This window comes from Ascaphus truei, chromosome 18 (genome assembly GCF_040206685.1).
Source record: "Ascaphus truei isolate aAscTru1 chromosome 18, aAscTru1.hap1, whole genome shotgun sequence".
Classification (NCBI taxonomy): Eukaryota; Metazoa; Chordata; class Amphibia; order Anura; family Ascaphidae; genus Ascaphus; species Ascaphus truei.
The window spans coordinates 1,927,595-1,950,764 of record NC_134500.1 but is presented as its reverse complement, the minus strand read 5'-3'; the positions used below and the strand labels follow the sequence as shown (position 1 = coordinate 1,950,764).

Below are 23,170 nucleotides of genomic sequence, written 5' to 3'. Positions count from 1 at the left end.
GTTTGAACCCCAGGTCAAAAACTGACAGATCTCAAAAACAAAGCTCACACGATATTTAAATAATATTTAACTGATTTGTTACAAATAAACCCTTCTTTCTGCACCCTTAATCCAGCCCCCCACATACACCTGGGTTAGTCGCGGTTTTTCCAACCACATAATGTATCCATTTGTATTGTAAGGTTTGGGGGTGAGGGTTTCCTAACGCCCAATTATTACTTTGTATTCACATAGTCTATTACAGAGAATAATTATATGTACATAGTTAGTGCTACATAATTAATACCATATTAATGAGACATCTCCCTGGTGCTCAGCCTGTTGGACCTCACCTTGCAGGGAGGAAGAGAAGCAGAACGCATCATATCTGTGCAGGTGCTTGTGTCGTTCTCCGTAGTTCCTGACACCTGGAGCTATCTCCTTCCCGCCACAAGCCTCCCGGGGTAAAGTAATAGGATACTGGACTGTGCCATCCAGCAACCAACCAGCATTGCACCAATCAAGGCCATCCCCCCAGGCCCTGAAAAGCTGGTCAAACGAAGCCATCACAGAGTCCTGCTCCTCACAAGCTTTTTTGGCATCATGGAAGTTCAGCTGGTATCTCCCATGGTGAGGTTGATAAGGAAAGACAACTCCTGCAGGGAAAACATTACAGTTAGCAAGACGGAGGTGATGCATGGGAGTAATATTACCCAATTACTGGAGTAATATTACACATAAGTTTCTCTAGTTCTTTGAACAAAAATTTGACCTGCACACAAAGGATCTAGAAGTAACCAATAATTCCCCAAAGTTTCAGTCTATACAGATAGGCCGTATTACACGGCATGATGGTTTGATTTTCTGCATGGTCTGAGAGCTTGGTGAATAGGCTGACGTCCTAACAATTAATATGTATTATATGGGACGTTAGAGCAATTAGACATCTGTAACACGGGACCTGTCCGGCTGACAGACTATTTACTTACATTTTACATTTCCTGATTTGATCTAAAAGGATAATAAAATAATATTAACAATAACATTTTTTAATAAAGTGTGATTATTCTCCCTCCTATTAGTGAAGTATGCACGTTTATTAAAGATTAAAGCATTAACTCTCCCCACACCCCAAAAAAACCTTTTTGTTCTTTTTTTACTTACCTGAACCAGGGGGTCCCCCACCTGAGCCACTGTCCCCTGACCTCTGGGGACCCGCTGGTTACCAGGATATTTAAACTTTTTGCGCTGGTGTTTGACACAAAACTACAAACATGGCTTCGGGTCACAAAATATAAATATATATTTAAAAAAAAACATAAGTTATCGTGCTATTAATATAAAAATGATATTCTATAAAAACCTATCTTTCTAATTAATACTTTCCATAAAAGCAACAAATGCTGCAATAATTGCTACTGTAATTGAACAATAAAGGTTCATTAATGCCCTGGCTGGGTTAACACCTAGAACTACAGCAGAGGTTTCCAACTATAATTATATTGTGAAATTCTGGGGAACCCCAACCCTCTCTAATAGCGCGTCTGACATCAGCTGCATTGTAAGGAACCCCCACTCTCTCTAATAGCGCGTCTGAGATCAGCTGCATTGTAAGGAACCCCAACCCTCTTTAATAGCGCGTCTGACATCAGCTGCATTGTAAGGAACCCCAACCCTCTCTAATAGCGCGTCTGACATCAGATTCATTGTAAATTATTTTGTATTTCGTACAATTTTATAAATGATCTGAAAATTGCATCCTTTAGGGACGCCCGCGGAACTCTGGTTGAAAAACACTGAACTCGAGTAATAACACTAACATATTGGCCTTAGAATTATTACTGAATCAAAAAAAACATCTGCACATCTGTATTCATATTGTAGTGTTTATATCAGGCACTTCCAAATCTGTAAAACAAAAGTGCACATTTGTGAACATAAAATATAAGAGATTTCATTTAAAGCAGCTGCTCATGTTTTGGGTCCCGCTCTTTCACAATAACCTTGTTACAATGTATCACAGCTTTAGGTTCCATGAATTACTCTGAATTACTCTGAATTAACCAGTTCCCTACTGACCTCGCAGCTCCAGCTCCACAATCCCGCTTTCATCTTCCAGGCCATCAATGATCTCACATTTGTACTTTCCGTAATCCTCCAAGCGCAAATCAGAGATGACAAGCGACACCTCGTTCGGCAAGTTTTGGTGCAGGTGAACTCGGCCTTTGTACACTCCGAAACTTCGGTGCCTTAAACCAATCGCCACCAACACGTCCCTTTCTTTGGTGTTGTCCTCGTGTAGTTTGGACCATTTGACTCGGAATCTCCGTGGAGACTCTAACTTGGGCTCATAGTGAAATGTGCAGGGGAGGGTGATATTACCCCCACGGTAACCAAAGAGGGCAATTTCTGGGGTATCCACCACAAGCTTCACACCATTGAACTGAATGACTGGAAAGCAAAGAGAATGTAGAATTGATGACAATATAGCGGTATAAGTGTTACGTATGGGACAGTCCCTTATGTTTAATGCTGTGATATGGCACAGAGTACCCACTAATGGAGAATAATGGATAGGGCTAAGGATGTCACACTGGACATGTCCAGAACCTTCAGAGTTTGTTCAAATGTTTCATTCTTCTTTGCTTAGGAGCATGATAAGCATTGTGTTTATGTCCTGTTTGGTTGCAAAGGACTCAATGATCAATAAAAATATATTTAAGTGAGAAGACCTGTTTTTGGGGCTATAAACTGGTAATACATATTGTAATGTAGAGAGGGGTTTGAATATTGTATTGTATTGTATGTCTTTATTTATATAGCGCCATTAATGTACATAGCGCTTCACAGTAGTATAATACACATGGTAATCAAATAAATAACAGATAATATAAATAACAGATCATGGGAATAAGTGCTTCAGACATAAAAATAACATTAAGGAAGAGGAGTCCCTGCCCCGAGGAGCTTACAATCTAATTGGTAGGTAGGGAGAACGTACAGAGACAGGAGGAGGGAGTTCTGGTAAGTGTGTCTGCAGGGGGCCAAGCTTTATGTATCGTGTTCAGAATATCCACAGTGCTATTCATATGCTTCTACTATTGCGTTCAGGATTCCTTGCAATGACAATGCTATGTATATGCTACAAACACACACCACATCAAAGCTAAACTAATACTGTACGACAATAAATCAACATGATGCTTCGGGACCTACTGTACATCACTTAGTAATGCCTGTTCTGAAAGTTGTACACTAGGTGGTGCTCATGTACAAAGTAGAGGTCAGACACCAAAAATGTTTCGTTTTCAGATGTAAGAAAATGAGGAGAGTTTGTGCGTCTGTCCGAGTGTCGCGCTGTCCGAGTGTCGCGCTTCGCTTGGAATGTGCGCAACGTAAGTGCAACATTGTCACCACATTACTACTGACATGGTTTCTTACATCGGGTTAACAGTGTACACAGCGCTGTACATAGAATTGTTGGGGCACAATACGTCCCTGCCCCATAGAGCTCAATATCTAATTTTGCTGTCTGAGGCACAGGGAGTGACGTGCCCAAGGTCACAAGGAGCTCACAGGAGGATTTGAACCCGAGTCCCCGGCTGTAACGGCCCGGGCAGGAGCTGCTCTCAGCACAAAGGATGGGTTCTGGGAAGGTTTCGCGTTGTGAAATGGTACAATTGTTTGCAAAGTGAAGAAGCCCACTTGGCTGGTTCTGCAGAATAATGCACACAGGGTTACTTTTAATCATGACACGTGCATGAATACTTAATAAAACCTGGAAATATGTGACAGATTTCTGGTGAGATGGTGAAAGATTCACAGATATGAAACAATACCACTCCCTTTCCGTGAAGAAGAATGATTGGATTTGGATATTTTGATACAGTGGGTGTGAGTAATTCACAAGATACTGGGATCTTATGCTAAATGGGGTGTTGCACCACTGAATACTTGAAATTAGACGCAAATACTGTTTTAACACATTATTTGAATAGGCGCAAAGTTAACTATTGAGTTATGTATTGTAACCATGTATTATTTGTCATCTTAACTCTATGCCCAGGACACACTTGAAAACGAGAGGTAACTCTCAATGTATTACTTCCTGGTAACACATTTTATAAATAATTAATAACTAATTCCAGTGACATGTTTAAAGAGTATCATCTGGGTAATTAATACCTTTTATACACAAATATGACACCTACAAGTATTTTTTATGTATGTATTACAGTTAGGAACTAGGTTTAAGTTCCCCTGTCCTGACCTCCCCTTATCTTTATTAGCTCTGTGATAAGGACAGGGTGGGGTAAGGGGAAATAAAACATCTGGTTGACAAACACTTCCCCTTTCAGAAGCCTCGAAGAAATTCAAATTGTAACTCATTTCCCCAAAATGCTATTAGCATTGTTAGATTTGTTTAAGTAAGCCAGTCACACTGTTAAAAGTATGTTTCCTGTCCGGCTATGTGGAATTGCAAATGTAAAGTCGCCACAATCCCACTATATAGATTGTTTGAATACTATTTACAGCACTAGTAGCACTATAGCACTTATTCCCTCACCTTTAGATTGTAAGCTCCTCGGGGCAGGGACTCCTTAATGTTATGTTTATGTCTATAGCACTTATTCCCTCACCTACTGTCTCTGTAAGTTTCCCATTAAACCTCTTAGATTGTAAGCTCTTCGGGGCAGGGATTTCCTTTCCGATTGTCTGATTTTGCTGCACTTATTGCATTATTATAATTCCCTGTGCTGTATTCTTTGTGAAGCGCTGAGTACACTTTTGGCGCTATAGAAATAAAGACATACAATACAATACTAGTATTCATTTACTCACTGGAGGAAATTTAACTTTGTAAGGAAGATAAGATGTTGGAACTAAAATAAAGGATGGTGAAGATACAAATAAAACAATAAGAAAATCCTTTTTACTGCGGCCATTTGGATTACTTGGGTGTTTTAGCGTTTGCCTTCTTTGGTTATACTGCTCTTCTCGGTAAGATTGACCAAAGCCGGGAGAGACTTGCAGTTTGTTTTACATTACTGGAGGATTTCAGCTATGTGGTTATTTTCTCTCCCGTGCTTGTTAAGTTGAATAATCTTTCGGGCTCCTATTTCCAACAGACCATGAATACAAAGGTGAGCTTCACTGGTTCCTGAGCTAGAATACAGGTACAGTCCGGATTTCTACAAAACCATTGGTTACAGACCACTTAAAAGGTTAGCAAACACACAACGCTTTGTGGGGTTTTTAAGTACATCTTTTCATTACTTTGAAAAAAAATCCTAATAAAAACTAGAGGTTTTGAAATGAAACGTAGTATTTTGTCCCCTAATATAGTTGAGTAATCCACTAATTATTCACTGACTCTAAATGTAATACACACACATCCAATTCTGCAAAATGTGCAGGTTCCTGTTTATAAACAAGTACATACACACAGCAACAATTTGTATGGGGGCAGGTAACACAGTCATGAGCAGACTATATAAATGCTCCTTATTGTGCACACAATAAAAGAGATACAGACAACACAGCAACATCAGTCACAGATTACAGAAAAACCTATTTCTGCATTCCTTGTACGTTCTGCATTTTGTATTAAAGTTGTGTATATTTTGTTTTTATTCCAAGTCATACGACACATTCACGTGAATGGAACATAACTGCTTAGTGCAGCGTTTCCCAAATGGTGGGTCGCAACCCGGCACCGGGCCACGGCACCAAAATTGCCGGGTCGCAGCGAGGCTGGCCGCGCGGTGTCTCCCGTCCGCCCCGATCAAGTTAAAAAAAAATGGCGGCGATTCCCCCCGCGGTCCCGCGCGCTTGCGCAGGGCAAGCAGGGCCCGCTCCCTTCCTCCCCCCCGCTCCCAACGTGGGACGGAGGAGGAAGTACCAGCTCCTCTGCGGCCCGCACGTTACATGGGGGAGGGTGGAAGTACAAGCTCCTACTGCGGCCCGCTTCCCCCCGTGGCCAGCTTCCCGAGCTCACCTCCCGTGGCACCCCCTCCCGAGCCCACCTCCCGTGCCCCCAAGCCCACCTCCCGTCCCGGGCAGCAGGGGATATCGGGGGCAGCAGGGGAAAGCGTCCGGCGGCAAGGTAAGTCACCCCACCCAGTCACTGCCTACCACCCAAGTGTCCCTCCCCCCCCCCCCCTCCCACCCACCCAAGTGTCCCTCCCCCCCCCCTCCCACCCACCCAAGTGTCCCTCCCCCCCCCTCCCACCCACCCAAGTGTCCCTCCCCCCCCTCCCACCCACCCAAGTGTCCCTCCCCCCCCCTCCCACCCACCCAAGTGTCCCTGCCCCCCCCTCCCACCCACCCAAGTGTCCCTGACCCCCCCCTCCCACCCACCCGTGTCCCTGCCCCCCCCCCTCCCACCCACCCAAGTGTCCCTGCCCCCTCCCCCCCTCCCACCCAGTGGCTGTGTCTGTGCAGGCACTATAGGCGATAACATTTTTAGTGGGTCACGAAAAAGAAGTTTAAAAATAACCGGGTCACGGAAAAAAAGTTTGTGAAACACTGGCTTAGTGCATTTGTCCTTTTGTCCTTGACAAGACTTGTACCGTATACAGTTGTTGAGTTTGTGACCCCATTTTCATAAGTGTTTCTTTGTAGCAGAAGCAAAATAAAACAAATGACTTATCTAAGTGACACCCAAGTTCCAGCCTTACCGTCTCCGTTGCCATGATTTGTGCTGTTGTTCAGGATGTGGTCGTAATAAAATCCATTATAGAAGGGCAGAGCACTGCAGGTGCTGGCGAGCTGCAGCACCAGCGCTGTTCCCACCGCAAGCATTGTTGGCCAATACATTTCTACTCAGGATTTAGAAACTCGTTCTGCAAAGCAACAGAAATCCATGTTATCATTATCAATGTGTCGGTTTCAATGACTAAACAAATTGAATTAGCTCCAATTTTGTGCAGCATCATGCTATTTATTTTAAAGACTAGCATTAAAAACGCTTTATATCTGAAGCAATACAGAGAAATCGGGCCTCTTCTAAGTGTTATTTATACAAATCAACCCAAGACCAAAAGGGTTCAAATGTAGTGTCCCTTTTCCCGCATTTCTATATTATTCATACTGTATATTCATCACTGCAAACCATATATTTTTATACTAATTTAACATTTTCTAAATTCAATTTAAAGGCCACTTATTTCATGTAAACAAAACAGAACTTGCGCTTTTCTATCCACTACTGAAACTCAGCCCCCTTATCTCTGTGCAATACTGAAAGTCAGCCCCCTTATCTCTGTGCAATACTGAAAGTCAGCCCCCTTATCTCTGTGCAATACTGAAAGTCAGCCCCCTTATCTCTGTGCAATACTGAAACTCAGCCCCCTTATCTCTGTGAAATACTGAAACTCAGCCCCCTTATCTCTGTGCAATACTGAAACTCAGCCCCCTTATCTCTGTGCAATACTGAAACTCAGCCCCCTTATCTCTGTGCAATACTGAAACTCAGCCCCCTTATCTCTGTGCAATACTGAAACTCAGCCCCCTTATCTCTGTGCAATACTGTTACACTTTGCACTTCCAATGTGGCTTAGCACAGGGGGGCTCAACTCCACTCCCCAAGATTCTCCCCCCTCCTCCCCCCAACAGGTCAGGCTTTCAGGGTATCCCTGCTTCAGCACAGGTTGTGCAGTCGAAGACTGAGCCACTGAATGAGCACCCCTGGTTTAGCAAACTCAGACAAATGTGCAGTCTTAGATGAAAAAGGCTGATCTTTAATTTGGGAATCAGGTTCTTATTTGATGAGAAGAGTTGGATTTCTATAAAGAGTGAGCCTGTTGGGCATGTATTTATTTGCATTCCTTAAAGATTATCCTATAAAAGAGATCAGGGGAATCAATGAACTGATCACTCACCTGGCCAGACTTCTAATCTTGTCTGGCATTGCAAGGTAGTTATTAAATCGTATTAACTCGAGCAATCCCCGGCACTGAGCACACCTGGTCTCAGTTCTTCTATGGGTCAGTAAAGCAGGTCAGATAAGACCTGGAAATGGGAGTACTAACGGCTAAAGCATTCACAAAATAGCACAGCTCTGTTTAACCCTTTAAACGGTCACTACAGAATTTGCACCTTGAAACGTTGACACATGAACCCTATACAAACTGGAAAAATGTATCGTTAACCCCTATTATCACTTGGCAGAAGCATATTACAACCTGAAATAGGAAGACATGACATAGGTTACCCACTTAATCCTCCTGCGACCACTACAAGGTCTTATACTGTAACATGTACTTTAGTGCTTCTGGTAAGAGTGTCACTTTCAGCTTTCATCCCCTGTGTCCTGTTAAACTAAAGATCCTCTAGTTGTATTTGGAGATTTCTGTTTTTACAAATCCAAAATAAAGAAACGTATTTTTGTCTTTGCTAGAAAAGGTGGTAACATGGAAGGGTGTAACTCACCCTCCCCTAAACATTATCATCATCTGTAGAGTATTGCATTCTTGATGGAAGAAAGCAGATGATAAACCAAATCCCAAAGGAACATCCTTCAGTCCTTCAATAGTAAAGTACATCTGTTCCAATTAAACAGTTAGGAATTCCAGTGACACTGAGTTATAAATTCAAAGAAAGCCGTGTGTGTCCCATTAGCTTTTAGATCTGAACTTTCGTTCCACTAGAAGACAAAGCACATAGAATTTATCTGACGAGATGGAAAAAGGATGTCACATAGCTCACTGTACAGAATATCAATGTGCTAATGAAGGCAATCCAATCTCTGGAAAATAAGTCAGAAATTCAGTATATAATAGACAATAAAGGCTGTTGGCTGCTCTCCCTGTCTGACCCGTGGGCTATTAAAAATGTGTGCATGTGTCAAGTAATTATTTTAGCAGGGAAATGGAAAATAGGCAACATCTGCATAACACTTCCGAACATGGTCTCTACTGGATGCTGCTTTTGGCCATGCGTTCTGAAGGTGCATTAATCCCAGTGCTAGATGGGTTTGTAACTCTCCCTCTGCCTAAAAGTCTAGATACTTCTTAAGTTTGTATAATGATTATTGAATCAACGTGGAAGTTACTCCCAGATGTCGTAATCCTTGAGCTTTAAGGACCACAATAGTACCTTCATGGCAATTGTAAATTACATTAAATGACCTCAATCTAATTAGAGGTTTGTTATGGGAAATAGGTTGAGCCAAAAAATAAGTATAATGCTAAATTTCATACACCCATACATCCATCTACAGATGCACTAAAGATCTCTGCAGAAACCACGCCAGCTGAACAGATTACTGGGGACACTTATCTCACCCGCTTCCTGCGCAATTTCTGCTGCTTCTGCCAGTGAGGGCGTTACATGATGAGCATTGCATATTTACGTTTATTTATTAACTGCTATGGCATATGGTAAACTAGCAGATACAGTATGCAGCTTTGGTAAATACCAGTCATTAACGTACTGTATGGGTACAGCCATATCTGGAGAGCTGAAGACATATGCCCACATACACATATAACAGACAGAAGTTTGTACCGTGCACCTTACTAGGTCACCCTGTAACACCCACCTGGTCTCGGAATAATTGCTACCTGGAATTCTTAGAGAAACAAGCTAACTACAATAGCGGTGACCTTTCCCACCATCCCTACTGACCCCGTATAACAGTTCTTAATGAGAAAGGCTGGATAATCTGTAATGGCATGGTGACCTGCTGTATGCACACTGAGGAAACGGCACCAGATAAAGTCCGGCAATGTCTAACCAGCATTACACAAGAGCTCATTTCAAAGGAATTTTAAGTGGGGGATTGACACATCAAGGTCAGGGATGCTCCCCTCGTCACAACCCCCACTCCTCCCACCCCCATCCCAAAAGAGGCTACAACAGAGATGTTGAGTATTATCAGATGTATTTATCTCTTACATTATGTGCTTATGAAGAAGTTTAACACCTTCCCTGCCAGAGTTGCTTGCAAGCATCCTAGCCACCCCGAGCCAGGTAAAATTTTATTGTACTAAATGAACATAAATATTATATCTGTGCACGAGATTTTGAGATATAGAAAGACTTCAGATGTCAATGAAGAGACATTTGCAATTGTTGAAAGCTTATGTACAGTGCAAACAACACACAGTGTACAGAGAGACATTAGGCTGGGGCAATAACAGGTATTCCACGGGAAGGCATCTGTACCATCAATCACCCAGGCCAGGGCGTGTGCAGGAGTGAGGGGGGTGTGATTGTGTAGCATGCCTCTTGCTTGGTAGGGGTTCATCTTGCTTTGTTTTTTCCTCATGCCGGTACCTCTCTGCCCCAACCTGCATACAAACCTATTACCGGGTCATGTGGGGAATGTGAGTGAGTTTGGGGTGTCAGCCTCTTACATTTAAGCAATTTTACAGCAAAAGAAAATAGAATCTATGGCCAATTGGTGAACAAAACAAAAATACAAACCTACATGAATTTTACATCCAAGCTTTCCACAAACACAGGTTCCATATACACTGACTATCCCAGTCCCCAGTCTGTTATCTGTGGCCTGCACTAGATAGGATTGTTGCTATCTATATTAAGCTGAATGCATAGCGTTACATGTGCCAGCATTGTGTGGACAATCTAGGGCAGGCCTGCACAACTCGTAAAGTGCGAAGGGCCGAACTGCTCCAAGGAAAAATAAATTGGGCCGCACGGGTAAAATCATCATCATCATCATCATCATCATCATCTCTCCTCCAGCACCCATCATCATCCTCATATCTCCCCCAGAACCCAACACTATCAACCATTGCGATACTCCCCATCTATCTCTCATACCCCCATCTCTCCCCCTCACCCACACACAATACACCCCTCCACATCAAACACACAATACCCCCCTCCACATCAAACACACAATACCCCCCTACACCCCACACACATCCCACCACCCCCTGCAGCTCACATCCCTCCCCCCTGCAGCTCACATCCCTCCCCCCTGCAGCTCACATCCCTCTGCCCCCTTGCACCTCACATCCCTCTCCCCCCTTGAACCTCACATCCCTCTCCCCCCCTGAACCTCACATCCCTCTCCCCCCTTGCACCTCACATCCCTCTCCCCCCCCCTTGCACCTCACATCCCTCTCCCCCCCTTGCACCTCACATCCCTCTCCCCCCCTTGCACCTCACATCCCTCTCCCCCCCTTGCACCTCACATCACTCTCCCCCCCTTGCACCTCACATCCCTCTCCCCCCCTTGCACCTCACATCACTCTCCCCCTTGGGTGGGTGACAGTGACTGGGTGACAGTGACTGGGTGGGTGACAGTGACTGGGTGGGTGGGTGACAGTGACTGGGTGGGTGACAGTGACTGGGTGGGTGACAGTGACTGGGTGGATAGGTGGGTGACAGTGACTGGGTGGGTGACAGTGACTGGGTGGGTGGGTGACAGTGACTATGACAGTGACTGGGTGGGTGGGTGACAGTGACTGGGTGGGTGGGTGACAGTGACTGGGTGGGTGACAGTGACTGGGTGGGTGACAGTGACGGGGTGGGACACAGTGACTGGGTGGGAAGAGTGACTGGGTGGGACACAGTGACTGGGTGGGACACAGTGACTGGGTGGGTGACTGGGTGGGTGGGTGACAGTGACACTGACAGTGACTGGGTGGGTGGGTGACAGTGACTGGGTGGGTGACAGTGACTGGGTGACAGGGTGACAGTGACTGGGTGGGTGACAGTGACTGGGTGGGTGGGTGGGTGACAGTGACTGGGTGGGTGGGTGACAGTGACCTTGACAGTGACTGGGTGGGTGGGTGACAGTGACTTGACAGTGACTGGGTGACAGTGACTGGGTGGGTGGGTGGGTGACAGTGACTTGGGTGACAGTGACTAACAGTGACTTACCTTGACCCGGGTGGGTGCAGGTTGCCGCCGGACGCTTGCTCCTCCTGCCCCCGATATCCCTGCGGCAGCTGCCTGGGACGGGAGGTGGGCTTGGGGGCGCGGTTTGGGGGAAGGGGGGGAGGAGGGCACGGGAGGTGAGCTCGTGGGGGACGCGAGAAGCTGGCCGCGGAGGGAAGCGGTGAGAAGCAGGCCGCTGGAGGAGCTGAATTATTTAATTATTACTTCCCCCTCCAGCCCACGTTGGGAGCAGGGGGGGGAGCGGGCCCGCAGAGGAGCTGCATGTTGCTTCCCCTTCCGCCCCGCGTTGGGAGCAGGGAAGGGGGAGGGGAGCGGGCACGCAGAGGAGCTGCATGTTGCTTCCCCTTCCGCCCCGCGTTGGGAGCAGGGAAGGGGGAGGGGAGCGGGCACGCAGAGGAGCTGCATGTTGCTTCCCCTTCCGCCCCGCGTTGGGAGCAGGGAAGGGGGAGGGGAGCGGGCACGCAGAGGAGCTGTGTGTTGCTTCCCCCTCCGCCCCGCGTTGGGAGCAGGGAAGGGGGGGGGGGGACGGAGCGGGCCTAGCGCATGCGCGCCGGGACCGCAGGGAATTGGCGCCATTTTTTTTTCAAAGTTTTTTTTTTTTTCAAAAAAAAAATTTTTTCAAAGTTTTTTTTTTTTTTTTAAATCTCATCGAGGGCCACACAGAGAGGCCAGGCGGGCCGCATGCGGCCCGCGGGCCGCGTGTTGTGCAGCCCTGATCTAGGGATAAATGGTTATCCTGTGTTGTTCTTATCTATTTGTGTGTTTTGTTCACCAATTGGCCATAGATTCTATCCCACCAATTTTGAGACTTTCTTTTAGATTTTGATTTAATAAACTATTTTAATATACACTCATTTATATCTGACACGCTGAGTGCTTTCAAGAGGGATGTCTTTCTTTTGCTGTAACTTAGCCCCCTTTTTCGCTACTTGCACCTGTGTCCTCACACATGACTTCTAATTGAGCTGAAGCGAGAGTCCTATCCCCACGGGAAAACATACGGGGCCTGCGCACGAAGCTGCGCAAATGGCATTTTTTCCGTAAATCTGATGCAGGGAAAGACTGAAATGTAATTGCGCCTGGATGCGCCCCCCTGTATTAACCTTAGTTTGCTCAATGTGCTCCTTAGGCGTCAAAAATGGTTTTAGACAAATATTTGGGTGCACAGAATGAAATGTGCGCTTGGCGTAGAGAATGGAGTGTGCACTTGGCGTATAGAATGGAATGCACGCTTGGCATACAGAAAGCAGTGTGCACTTGGCGTACAGAATGGAGTGTGCGCTTGGCGTACAGAATGGAGTGTGCGCTTGGCGTACAGAATGGAATGCGCGCTTGGCGTACAGAATGGAGTGTGCGCTTGGCGTACAGAATGGAGTGTGCGCTTGGCGTACATAATGGAATGCGCGCTTGGCGTACAGAATGGAATGCGTGCTTGGCGTACAGAATGGAGTGTGCGCTTGGCGTACAGAATGGAGTGTGCGCTTGGCGTACAGAATGGAGTGTGCGCTTTGTGTACAGAATGGAATGTGTGCTTGGCATACAAAATGGAATGTTCGCTTGGCGTACAGAATGGAGTGCGCGCTTGGCATACAGAATGGAATGCGCGCTTGGCGTACAGAATGGAGTGCGCGCTTGGAGTACAGAATGGAATGTTCGCTTGGCATACAGAATGGAATGCGCGCTTGGCGTACAGAATGGAGTGCGCGCTTGGCGTACAGAATGGAATGCGCGCTTGGCGTACAGAATGGAGTGCGCGCTTGGCGAACAGAATGGAGTGTGCGCTTGGCGTACAGAATGGAGTGTGCGCTTGGCGTACAGAATGGAATGCGCGCTTGGCGTACAGAATGCAGTGTGCACTTGGCGTACAGAATGGAGTGTGCGCTTGGCGTACAGAATGGAATGTTCGCTTGGCGTACAGAATGGAGTGCGCGCTTGGCGTACAGAATGGAATGTTCGCTTGGCGTACAGAATGGAATACACACTTGGCGTACAGAATGGAATGTTCGCTTGGCGTACAGAATGGAGTGCGCGCTTGGCGTACAGAATGGAATGTTCGCTTGGCCTACAGAATGGAATGCGCGCTTGGCGTACAGAATGGAATGCGCGCTTGGCGTACAGAATGGAGTGCGCTCTTGGCGTACAGAATGGAGTGTGCACTTGGCGTACAGAATGGAGTGTGCACTTGGCATACAGAATGGAATGCGCGCTTGGCGTACAGAATGGAGTGTGCGCTTGGCGTACAGAATGGAGTGTGCACTTGGCATACAGAATGGAATGCGTGCTTGGCGTACAGAATGGAATGCGCGCTTGGCGTACAGAATGGAATGCGCGCTTGGCATACAGAATGGAATGCGCGCTTGGCGTACTGAATGGAATGCGCGCTTGGCGTACAGAATGGAATGCGCGCTTGGCGTACTGAATGGAATGCGCGCTTGGCGTACAGAATGGGATGGGCACTTGGCATACAGAATGGAATGCGCGCTTGGCGTACAGAATGGAATGTGCACTTGGCGTACAGAATGGAATGCGCGCTTGGCGTACAGAATGGAGTGCGCGCTTGGCGTACAGAATGGAATGTACGCCTGGCGTATGGAATGCATGACTGGCGAACAGAATGAAATGTGCACTTGGCGAACAGAATGGAATGTGCGCTTGGCGTACAGAATGGAATGCGCGCTTGGCGTACAGAATGGACTGTGCGCTTGGCGTACAGAATGGAATGCGCGCTTGGCGTACAGAATGGAGTGTGCGCTTGGCGTACAGAATGGAGTGTGCGCTTGGCGTACAGAATGGAATGCGCGCTTGGCGTACAGAATGGAATGCGCGCTTGGCGTACAGAATGGAATGGTACAGGTAACCTGCCAAGTTGTACTTGGCATAAACCTTAAAACTCTGTTCATATTGTTAGCACAGAATCAAGTTGCCGCGCATGAACGATAAATGTATTGGATGGAGTTGGGATGTTTCATTAGATAGCGTAACAAAATGTATTATTTTTAGAGGATGGCTATTATAAATAATATTATAGTAATAGTTTATATACTAAAAAAAACATAATTCTGTATCAATCAGGTATTTAACATAAGGCAATACGTCAGAATTTATTTCAAACAAAGAACTATGCATCATGTGTAGGAAGTCGCAAGCGGTCTTGATAGCTGCTATAGGATGCACATTCTATGACGGTTTGTACGGCTTTTTAGCACTAATATTTTGATGTATGCAAAGAATGCAAACGTGCTTGTAGTACTTGTCGCTTTATAAGCAAACAATAATACACTGTAATAGTAATAATAACTATACTAATAATTCAAAAGCCCCACAGTGTTCTAAATATTGTGTTTCTCAGATAGCCAGTGAGACCAGCAGAGGGTCACAAGTATCAAGTTGTCCCATCTCTTGGTCAAGGAATTTGACATCTGTGTCCCGTTTAGAATTGTATGTGAAATGAACTTGCGGAGTAACTCAGAACTGAGAATGTGAAAGTGGAGAGGGGAAAGAAACCTGAAGGAAATGCAGAATAACACTATGAAACCAGAGGTCAGGGAGGGGGGGGGGGGGGGGGCACTGCGCAGCTGTTTGCTAGAAACTATTCAATGGGCTTCACAGGAAAGAATAAAATAAATTATCCTCTGTAAGTGAGAAAAAAACTGTTTTTTAAATAGAAGAATAAAATAAATACATATAAATTAATTCACACTAAGATTTAATATACCCATCCAAAAGGTAATGACTAGTTTAAAATGTACTCAGAATTAGCAAGATAATAGGAATCAAGGACTTACCCTAACGAAGATAATAAAACAGCTATTTCCATAACAAAGAAAACAAATGAAACAGAGACACAAAAGAAAGGAAATTATTTCAGTTTAGTGCTTTTATATTTTTGAAACAAAACAAATGAAAGTGAGTGGGTTTTTTGCTGCTTTTGTATTATTTTTGCCACATATTGTTTGAAAGCAGTTTAGTTTTAGGATCATATAAAGAATGCCCGCCATGACCCCATAGTAAAGAGATGTTAGTGACCTGTGTGATGTTTAGCTTTTCCCATAGGGGACTGATCGCTGGATCCAGGGGATTCATCACTGGATCCTGAGACTTGTGAATGTGACGTGTAAAAGAATGAATGATGTGCTACTTACAGTTGTGAAATAACCTGATCTTCTCCCTCTGGATGTCTCTGGAAGACCTTCTGCAGTTTACATTTCCTGGGCACTCTCCTCTCTGGCTGGATCTGCAGCTCTGTAGTAAAATGTGTTTTGGGCTGTAGCCTTAATGAGTGTTCATTGGCAGAAAGGAAGCAGGACACGTCACTCCAAGCCAACCCCTGAGAACAGGCATCAGATACAGCCCCTTAAAGACACACCAATGCACTATATACCTCCTTCCAAAGGAACTTGTGAATGGATAGGTAGGAACTGGGTGGGTGCCAATGAAAATACAGCTCTATCCCTGCATAGGAAACCCACATGTTACCATCTTGTGTATGAAAGTGTCATTCTACTCTTCTTAAACCGATGTAGGGCTGGATCTTTCCCTTCTGTGCAATCCGAGATTTAAGGGATTAACATCATTTCCATCCAGCTCTTCCCATGCCATGTGGCTCTTCTCATGCCATGTGGCTCTTCTCATGCCATGTGGCTCTTCTCATGCCATGTGGCTCTTCTCATGCCATGTGGCTCTTCCCATGCCATGTGGCTCTTCTCATGCCATGTGGCTCTTCTCATGCCATGTGGCTCTTCTCATGCCATGTGGCTCTTCTCATGCCATGTGGCTCTTCTCATGCCATGTGGCTCTTCTCATGCCATGTGGCTGTGGGATGTGTTGCAGATGTCACCACCTGCTGAGTTATTACCAATGTCCCTTTTTATGAATGGGATTACGGCCCATTGTATTTATGGAGGGTTACATTAATAGTAGTAACTGTATGTTAACCCCTTCCCTGTCAGAGTCCAGTGAATACATTGCGATGTGCTTCTTGCTGTTACAATGAATCTCTTTGAGCTCTGTTCTGCTATAAGGATTATCATCAAGGCAGCTACTGACCTTGGGGTCTCTTTGGGCTCTGTTGCTTATATTTTCTGTAGGGAAGCAGTATCCTCTTCTCACCTACATAATGTGCTTTAGGAAATCCTAGATTTCCCCTTATCCATACCACATTACAGCAGCATTCCCATACAACACTGTTTAAGCATCGGCTGAAACCAGAATTTCTGGGTCCAATTATATGTATTACTTGCAAATCTACAATAATAACTATATCATACAATAAATATATATTTGGGGGAATTATATTTGAAATGATCTTCCCACATTTATAGACTTTACCCTTCTCTCTTTTCTGACCTGATATGTTATTCATCCAAATGTCTTTTCTGCGCATTCTTTACTTTTAAGTCTGTCCGGCACAAGGAAAACTTCTTATCAAACCAACCTCAATCCCCACTGACCCGACAATCCCCACTGACCCGACAATCCCCACTGACCCGACAATCCCCACTGACCCCACAATCCCCACTGACCCGACAATCCCCAATGACCCGACCTCCCGCTATTAACGTTTCTTCATTCTGACAAATGATCCAAATCACACGCATCCCGATAGATGTTTTATAACCAGTAAGTGCGCACTTCCTATTAATTGTGCCATTTGTACTACAATGACTCACATTGACTTGGCGCAGGGCGCTAGAAGAGTGCGTGGGCCTAGCTCTGATTACACCTTCCCAGAGACAATCAGCTTCAATACGCAATCCCACAGCAGCTGCGTTTGCGTTCGTCCTTTCACCGGTTCTTGTGACTCCATTTCTAAGCCTTTTGTTTCTTTTCCTCTGATACTTTTCCTGTTTGAAATGAGTCTCCGGACACTATGTAACTATGTAACTATGAGTCTCCGGACACTATGTAACTATGAGTCTCCGGACACTATGTAACTATGAGTCTCCGGACACTATGTAACTATGAGTCTCCGGACACTATGTAACTATGAGTCTCCGGACACTATGTAACTATGTAACTATGAGTCTCCGGACACTATGTAACTATGTAACTTCGAGTCTCCGGACACTATGTAACTATGTAACTATGAGTCTCCGGGCACTATGTAACTATGTAACTATGTAACTTCGAGTCTCCGGACACTATGTAACTATGTAACTATGAGTCTCCGGACACTATGTAACTATGTAACTATGAGTCTCCGGACACTATGTAACTATGAGTCTCCGGACACTATGTAACTATGTAACTATGAGTCTCCGGACACTATGTAACTATGAGTCTCCGGGCACTATGTAACTATGTAAATATGAGTCTCCGGACACTATGTAACTATGAGTCTCCGGGCACTATGTAACTATGTAACTATGAGTCTCCGGACACTATGTAACTATGTAACTTCGAGTCTCCGGACACTATGTAACTATGTAACTATGAGTCTCCGGACACTATGTAACTATGAGTCTCCGGACACTATGTAACTATGTAACTATGAGTCTCTGGACCATATGTAACTATAACTATGAGTCTCCGGACACTATGTAACTATGAGTCTCCGGACACTATGTAACTATGTAACTATGAGTCTCCGGACCATATGTAACTATATAACTATGAGTCTCCGGACACTATGTAACTATGTAACTATGAGTCTCCGGACCTTATGTAACTATGTAATAATGAGTCTCTGGACACTATGTAACTATGTAACTATGAGTCTCCGGACACTATGTAACTATGAGTCTCCGGACCATATGTAACTATATAACTATGAGTCTCCGGACACTATGTAACTATGTAACTATGAGTCTCCGGACCATATGTAACTATGTAATTATGAGTCTCCGGGCACTATGTAACTATGTAACTATGAGTCTCCGGACACTATGTAACTATGAGTCTCCGGACACTGTGTAACTATGTAACTATGAGTCTCCGGACACTATGTAACTATGTAACTATGAGTCTCCGGACACTATGTAACTATGAGTCTCCTGACACTATGTTACTATGAGTCTTCTGACCCTATGTAACTATGTAACTATGAGTTTCTGGACCCTATGTAACTATGTAACTATGAGTCTCCGGACACTATGTAACTATGTAACTATGAGTCTCCTGACCCTATGTAACTATGAGTCTCCGGACTCTATGTAACTATGAGTTTCCTGACCCTATGTAACTTTGAGTCTCCTGACACTATATAACTATGAGTCTCCTGACCCTATATTAGCATGTAGAGTACTGCTAGATTAGTGAATGTTCATATTCTTTACTGTGACACATCGGACTTACTGTAGGTGTTTAGCATTTTCCGCAGTATTGACTGGCAGACATGGCTAATAGTATTGAGCACTTCCTTGTACAGCAGAAGACTATGATATACCTGTGACGGTCGGGTCAATATGGCGGCTGTTAATAAAGGTTAAGCCTAGCATAACCCCTACCTGTCAGTAATACAGAGGTATTATGTTATATATGTATGTATACCTGTCGGTAATACAGAGGTATTATGTTATATATGTATGTATACCTGTCGGTAATACAGAGGTATTATGTTATATATGTATGTATACCTGTCGGTAATACAGAGGTATTATGTTATATATGTATGTGTAACTGTCGGTCATACAGAGGTATTATGTTATATATGTATGTATACCTGTCGGTAATACAGAGGTATTATGTTATATATGTATGTATACCTGTCGGTAATACAGAGGTATTATGTTATATATGTATGTATACCTGTCGGTAATACAGAGGTATTATGTTATATATGTATGTATACCTGTCGGTAATACAGAGGTATTATGTTATATATGTATGTATACCTGTCGGTAATACAGAGGTATTATGTTATATATGTATGTATACGTGTCGGTAATACAGAGGTATTATGTTATATATGTATGTATACCTGTCGGTAATACAGAGGTATTATGTTATATATGTATGTATACCTGTCGGTAATACAGAGGTATTATGTTATATATGTATGTATACCTGTCGGTAATACAGAGGTATTATGATATATATGTATGTATACCTGGCGGTAATACAGAGGTATTATGATATATATGTATGTATACCTGTCGGTAATACAGAGGTATTATGTTATATATGTTTGTATACCTGTCGGTAATACAGAGGTATTATGTTATATATGTATGTATACCTGTCGGTAATACAGAGGTATTATGTTATATATGTATGTATACCTGTCGGTAATACAGAGGTATTATGTTATATATGTATGTATACCTGTCGGTAATACAGAGGTATTATGTTATATATGTATGTATACCTGTCGGTAATACAGAGGTATTATGTTATATATGTATGTATACCTGTCGGTAATACAGAGGTATTATGTTATATATGTATGTATACCTGTCGGTAATACAGAGGTATTATGTTATATATGTATGTATACCTGTCAGTAATACAGAGGTATTATGTTATATATGTATGTATACCTGTCGGTAATACAGAGGTATTATGTTATATATGTATGTGTAACTGTCGGTCATACAGAGGTATTATGTTATATATGTATGTATACGTGTCGGTAATACAGAGGTATTATGTTATATATGTATGTATACGTGTCGGTAATACAGAGGTATTATGTTATATATGTATGTATACGTGTCGGTAATACAGAGGTATTATGTTATATATGTATGTATACGTGTCGGTAACACAGAGGTATTATGTTATATATGTATGTATACCTGTCGGTAACACAGAGGTATTATGATATATATGTATGTATACCTGTCGGTAATACAGAGGTATTATGTTATATATGTATGTATACGTGTCGGTAATACAGAGGTATTATGTTATATATGTATGTATAACTGTCGGTAATACAGAGGTATTATGTTATATATGTATGTATAACTGTCGGTAATACAGAGGTATTATGTTATATATGTATGTATACCTGTCGGTAATACAGAGGTATTATGTTATATATGTATGTATACCTGTCGGTAATACAGAGGTATTATGTTATATATGTATGTATACCTGTCGGTAATACAGAGGTATTATGTTATATATGTATGTATACCTGTCGGTAATACAGAGGTATTATGTTATATATGTATGTATACCTGTCGGTAATACAGAGGTATTATGTTATATATGTATGTATACCTGTCGGTAATACAGAAGTATTATGTTATATATGTATGTATACCTGTCGGTAATACAGAGGTATTATGTTATATATGTATGTATACCTGTCGGTAATACAGAAGTATTATGTTATATATGTATGTATACCTGTCGGTAATACAGAGGTATTATGTTATATATGTATGTATACCTGTCTTGTAACCCTGGTTCCAGCACCCCAGGGGTTCACTTTATGTTCAGTCGGAAGGTTGCGCTGCGCCTTTCCTTGTAACGCTTTATGTTGTTCTTTTTGTGTTGTATTTCTACCCACCAATCAGGGGCTGGGCACGAAGCCAGCACACGGTGGGTTAAGGGTATAAGGGAGAGCTAAGGCTATAAACAGGGGGGGAGGGAGACCCCCTAGGCTGCATCCATGGTCCTGAAGACCGCTCGGAAGCGTGTGCGCGCGGCGTGATCACAACGCCTTAAGGCAATGATTGCGCCCATAGATCACGCGCGGGGGGAGGTGCGCGACGGGCAGGTCACGTGAGCGGTTCACACAATGAGGGCGAACCAGCTCCAGGACATCACAGACACGCCAATATACACGCCCCCACAGTGTATCCACCAAGGCCACAAACGCTTGCGCTACACGCAGGGGAAGTCACAGGTGCGCACGCCTCCGCGCGGTCGGCAGCATGGACGCTGCCTAACAGTTCAATTTAGTTCAGTTCAGAGCCAGAAGAGTTGCAGACGTTTGTAACTAAGGGAAGCTGCAGCGCCCCCTGCTGTGCTGGTGCCAGGCCTGGAGTCCAGTTCAGAGGACATTGCAGGGGGAAGATCAGGGAAAATCTCTCTAGGGAGGTCCCTGCACCTAGGAATATAGGTTACCCCAGTTGTGTATGTTGTCAGTGTATATGTATTGTTGTGGATTACTGTTTTCCAATAAATCACTTTTATAAACTCTTGTGTTTCTGACTGGCGATATTTATCCCTGGTATTAGTCCTGGTCTCTCGTGGTCTACCCCCTTTGTATCTAAAGCCCTCTCCTGCCTTAAACCTTTCTCACTGACTGCCCCGCACCTCTGGAATGCCCTTCCCCTCAATACCCGACAAGCACCCTCTCTATTCACCTGAAAGACCCACCTTAAGACACACCTGCTTAACGAAGCATATGAATAGCACCGTGGCTGATACTTTACACCTCATACATTAAACTACAGATTGTAAGCTCTTTGGAGCAGGGACTCCTCTTCCTAAATATTACTTTTATGTCTGAAGCACTTATTCCCTTTATGTGTTATTTCTATTATTTGTTATTTATATGATTGTCCCGTGTATTACTGCTGTGAAACGCTATGTACATTAATGACGCTATATAAATAAAGACACATACATACATATATACATATATATATACAAATAGCATGAGAATGGATCCCTATTATAAGCCATTGCCATACAGTATACATTCTTACTTTATACTTGATGCATTCTGATGTCACAGTTAGTATTTTGTGATACTGTTTGCATTTTGAACACATGAACATGCTCTTAATACTTTTGATAAATCAAGTATCTGACTTATGCCGTACGTGGTGGGAAGTACTAATAAATGTTACTGTATGGGATGCTCCATTGTAAGTATCTTCAGACCCAACTCTTCTGTGAAGCATTAGGCCTCGGGCTGATCCGCGCTCCTGCTCTGCCTCGCCTGCTCAAACTGGAGCTTTTTTGTGTCCTGGCAGGCGAGGCAGTGAGCGCGCTTTGGGGGCGGGGCAGAGGCTGGGCGAAGGCGTGGCGTAACGGAGGCGTGGCGGGAGGCGTGGCTAGTCCCTCCACTCCCATGAGCGGCAAATTTTAAATTTGCCTGTCTCCTCAGAATTTCTCAGCTTCCGAACGCATGTGGAAGCAGCTGCTAAAGCCGCGCTGATGACAGATGCAGGGGGTAAGTGCATCTGCTCAGCGCGGCTCAGCACAGCTCAGCGCGGCTCAGCGCTGCTCAGCACAGCTCAGCACGGCCTGCTGTACTATGTCCCAGGCCTTAGGGAGCTAACCTCGACTGCTCACCGCTTGAACCCATGCTGCCCGTCTCAGCCCTGCCGCCTGACTGGTGTGTACTGAATGTTTGGGAATGGATGGAGGATCCTGCTAATGATCGCATGGGTGGGATCATGGGACAGAGCCG

General features: G+C 44.2%; 1 protein-coding gene across 3 annotated transcripts in view; it reads right to left on the bottom strand.

Moving 5' to 3' along the window:
* HAPLN3 (hyaluronan and proteoglycan link protein 3) overlaps positions 1 to 23,170 on the bottom strand; it is a 38,082-nt gene that overhangs the window by 2,836 nt on the left and 12,076 nt on the right. The window contains exons 1-5 of one of the 3 annotated variants that reach the window (XM_075575185.1): positions 15,999 to 16,150; positions 8,413 to 8,626; positions 6,660 to 6,824; positions 2,059 to 2,430; positions 333 to 635 (exon numbers count right to left, since the gene is read on the bottom strand). In XM_075575185.1, the coding sequence (XP_075431300.1) occupies positions 333 to 635; positions 2,059 to 2,430; positions 6,660 to 6,798 (814 nt within the window). In that variant the 5' untranslated portion in view covers positions 6,799 to 6,824; positions 8,413 to 8,626; positions 15,999 to 16,150. Of the gene's footprint in view, positions 1 to 332; positions 636 to 2,058; positions 2,431 to 6,659; positions 6,825 to 8,412; positions 8,627 to 15,998; positions 16,151 to 23,170 lie in introns of those variants that run through there. The other 2 variants (XM_075575184.1, XM_075575186.1) reach the window with 2 other exon arrangements.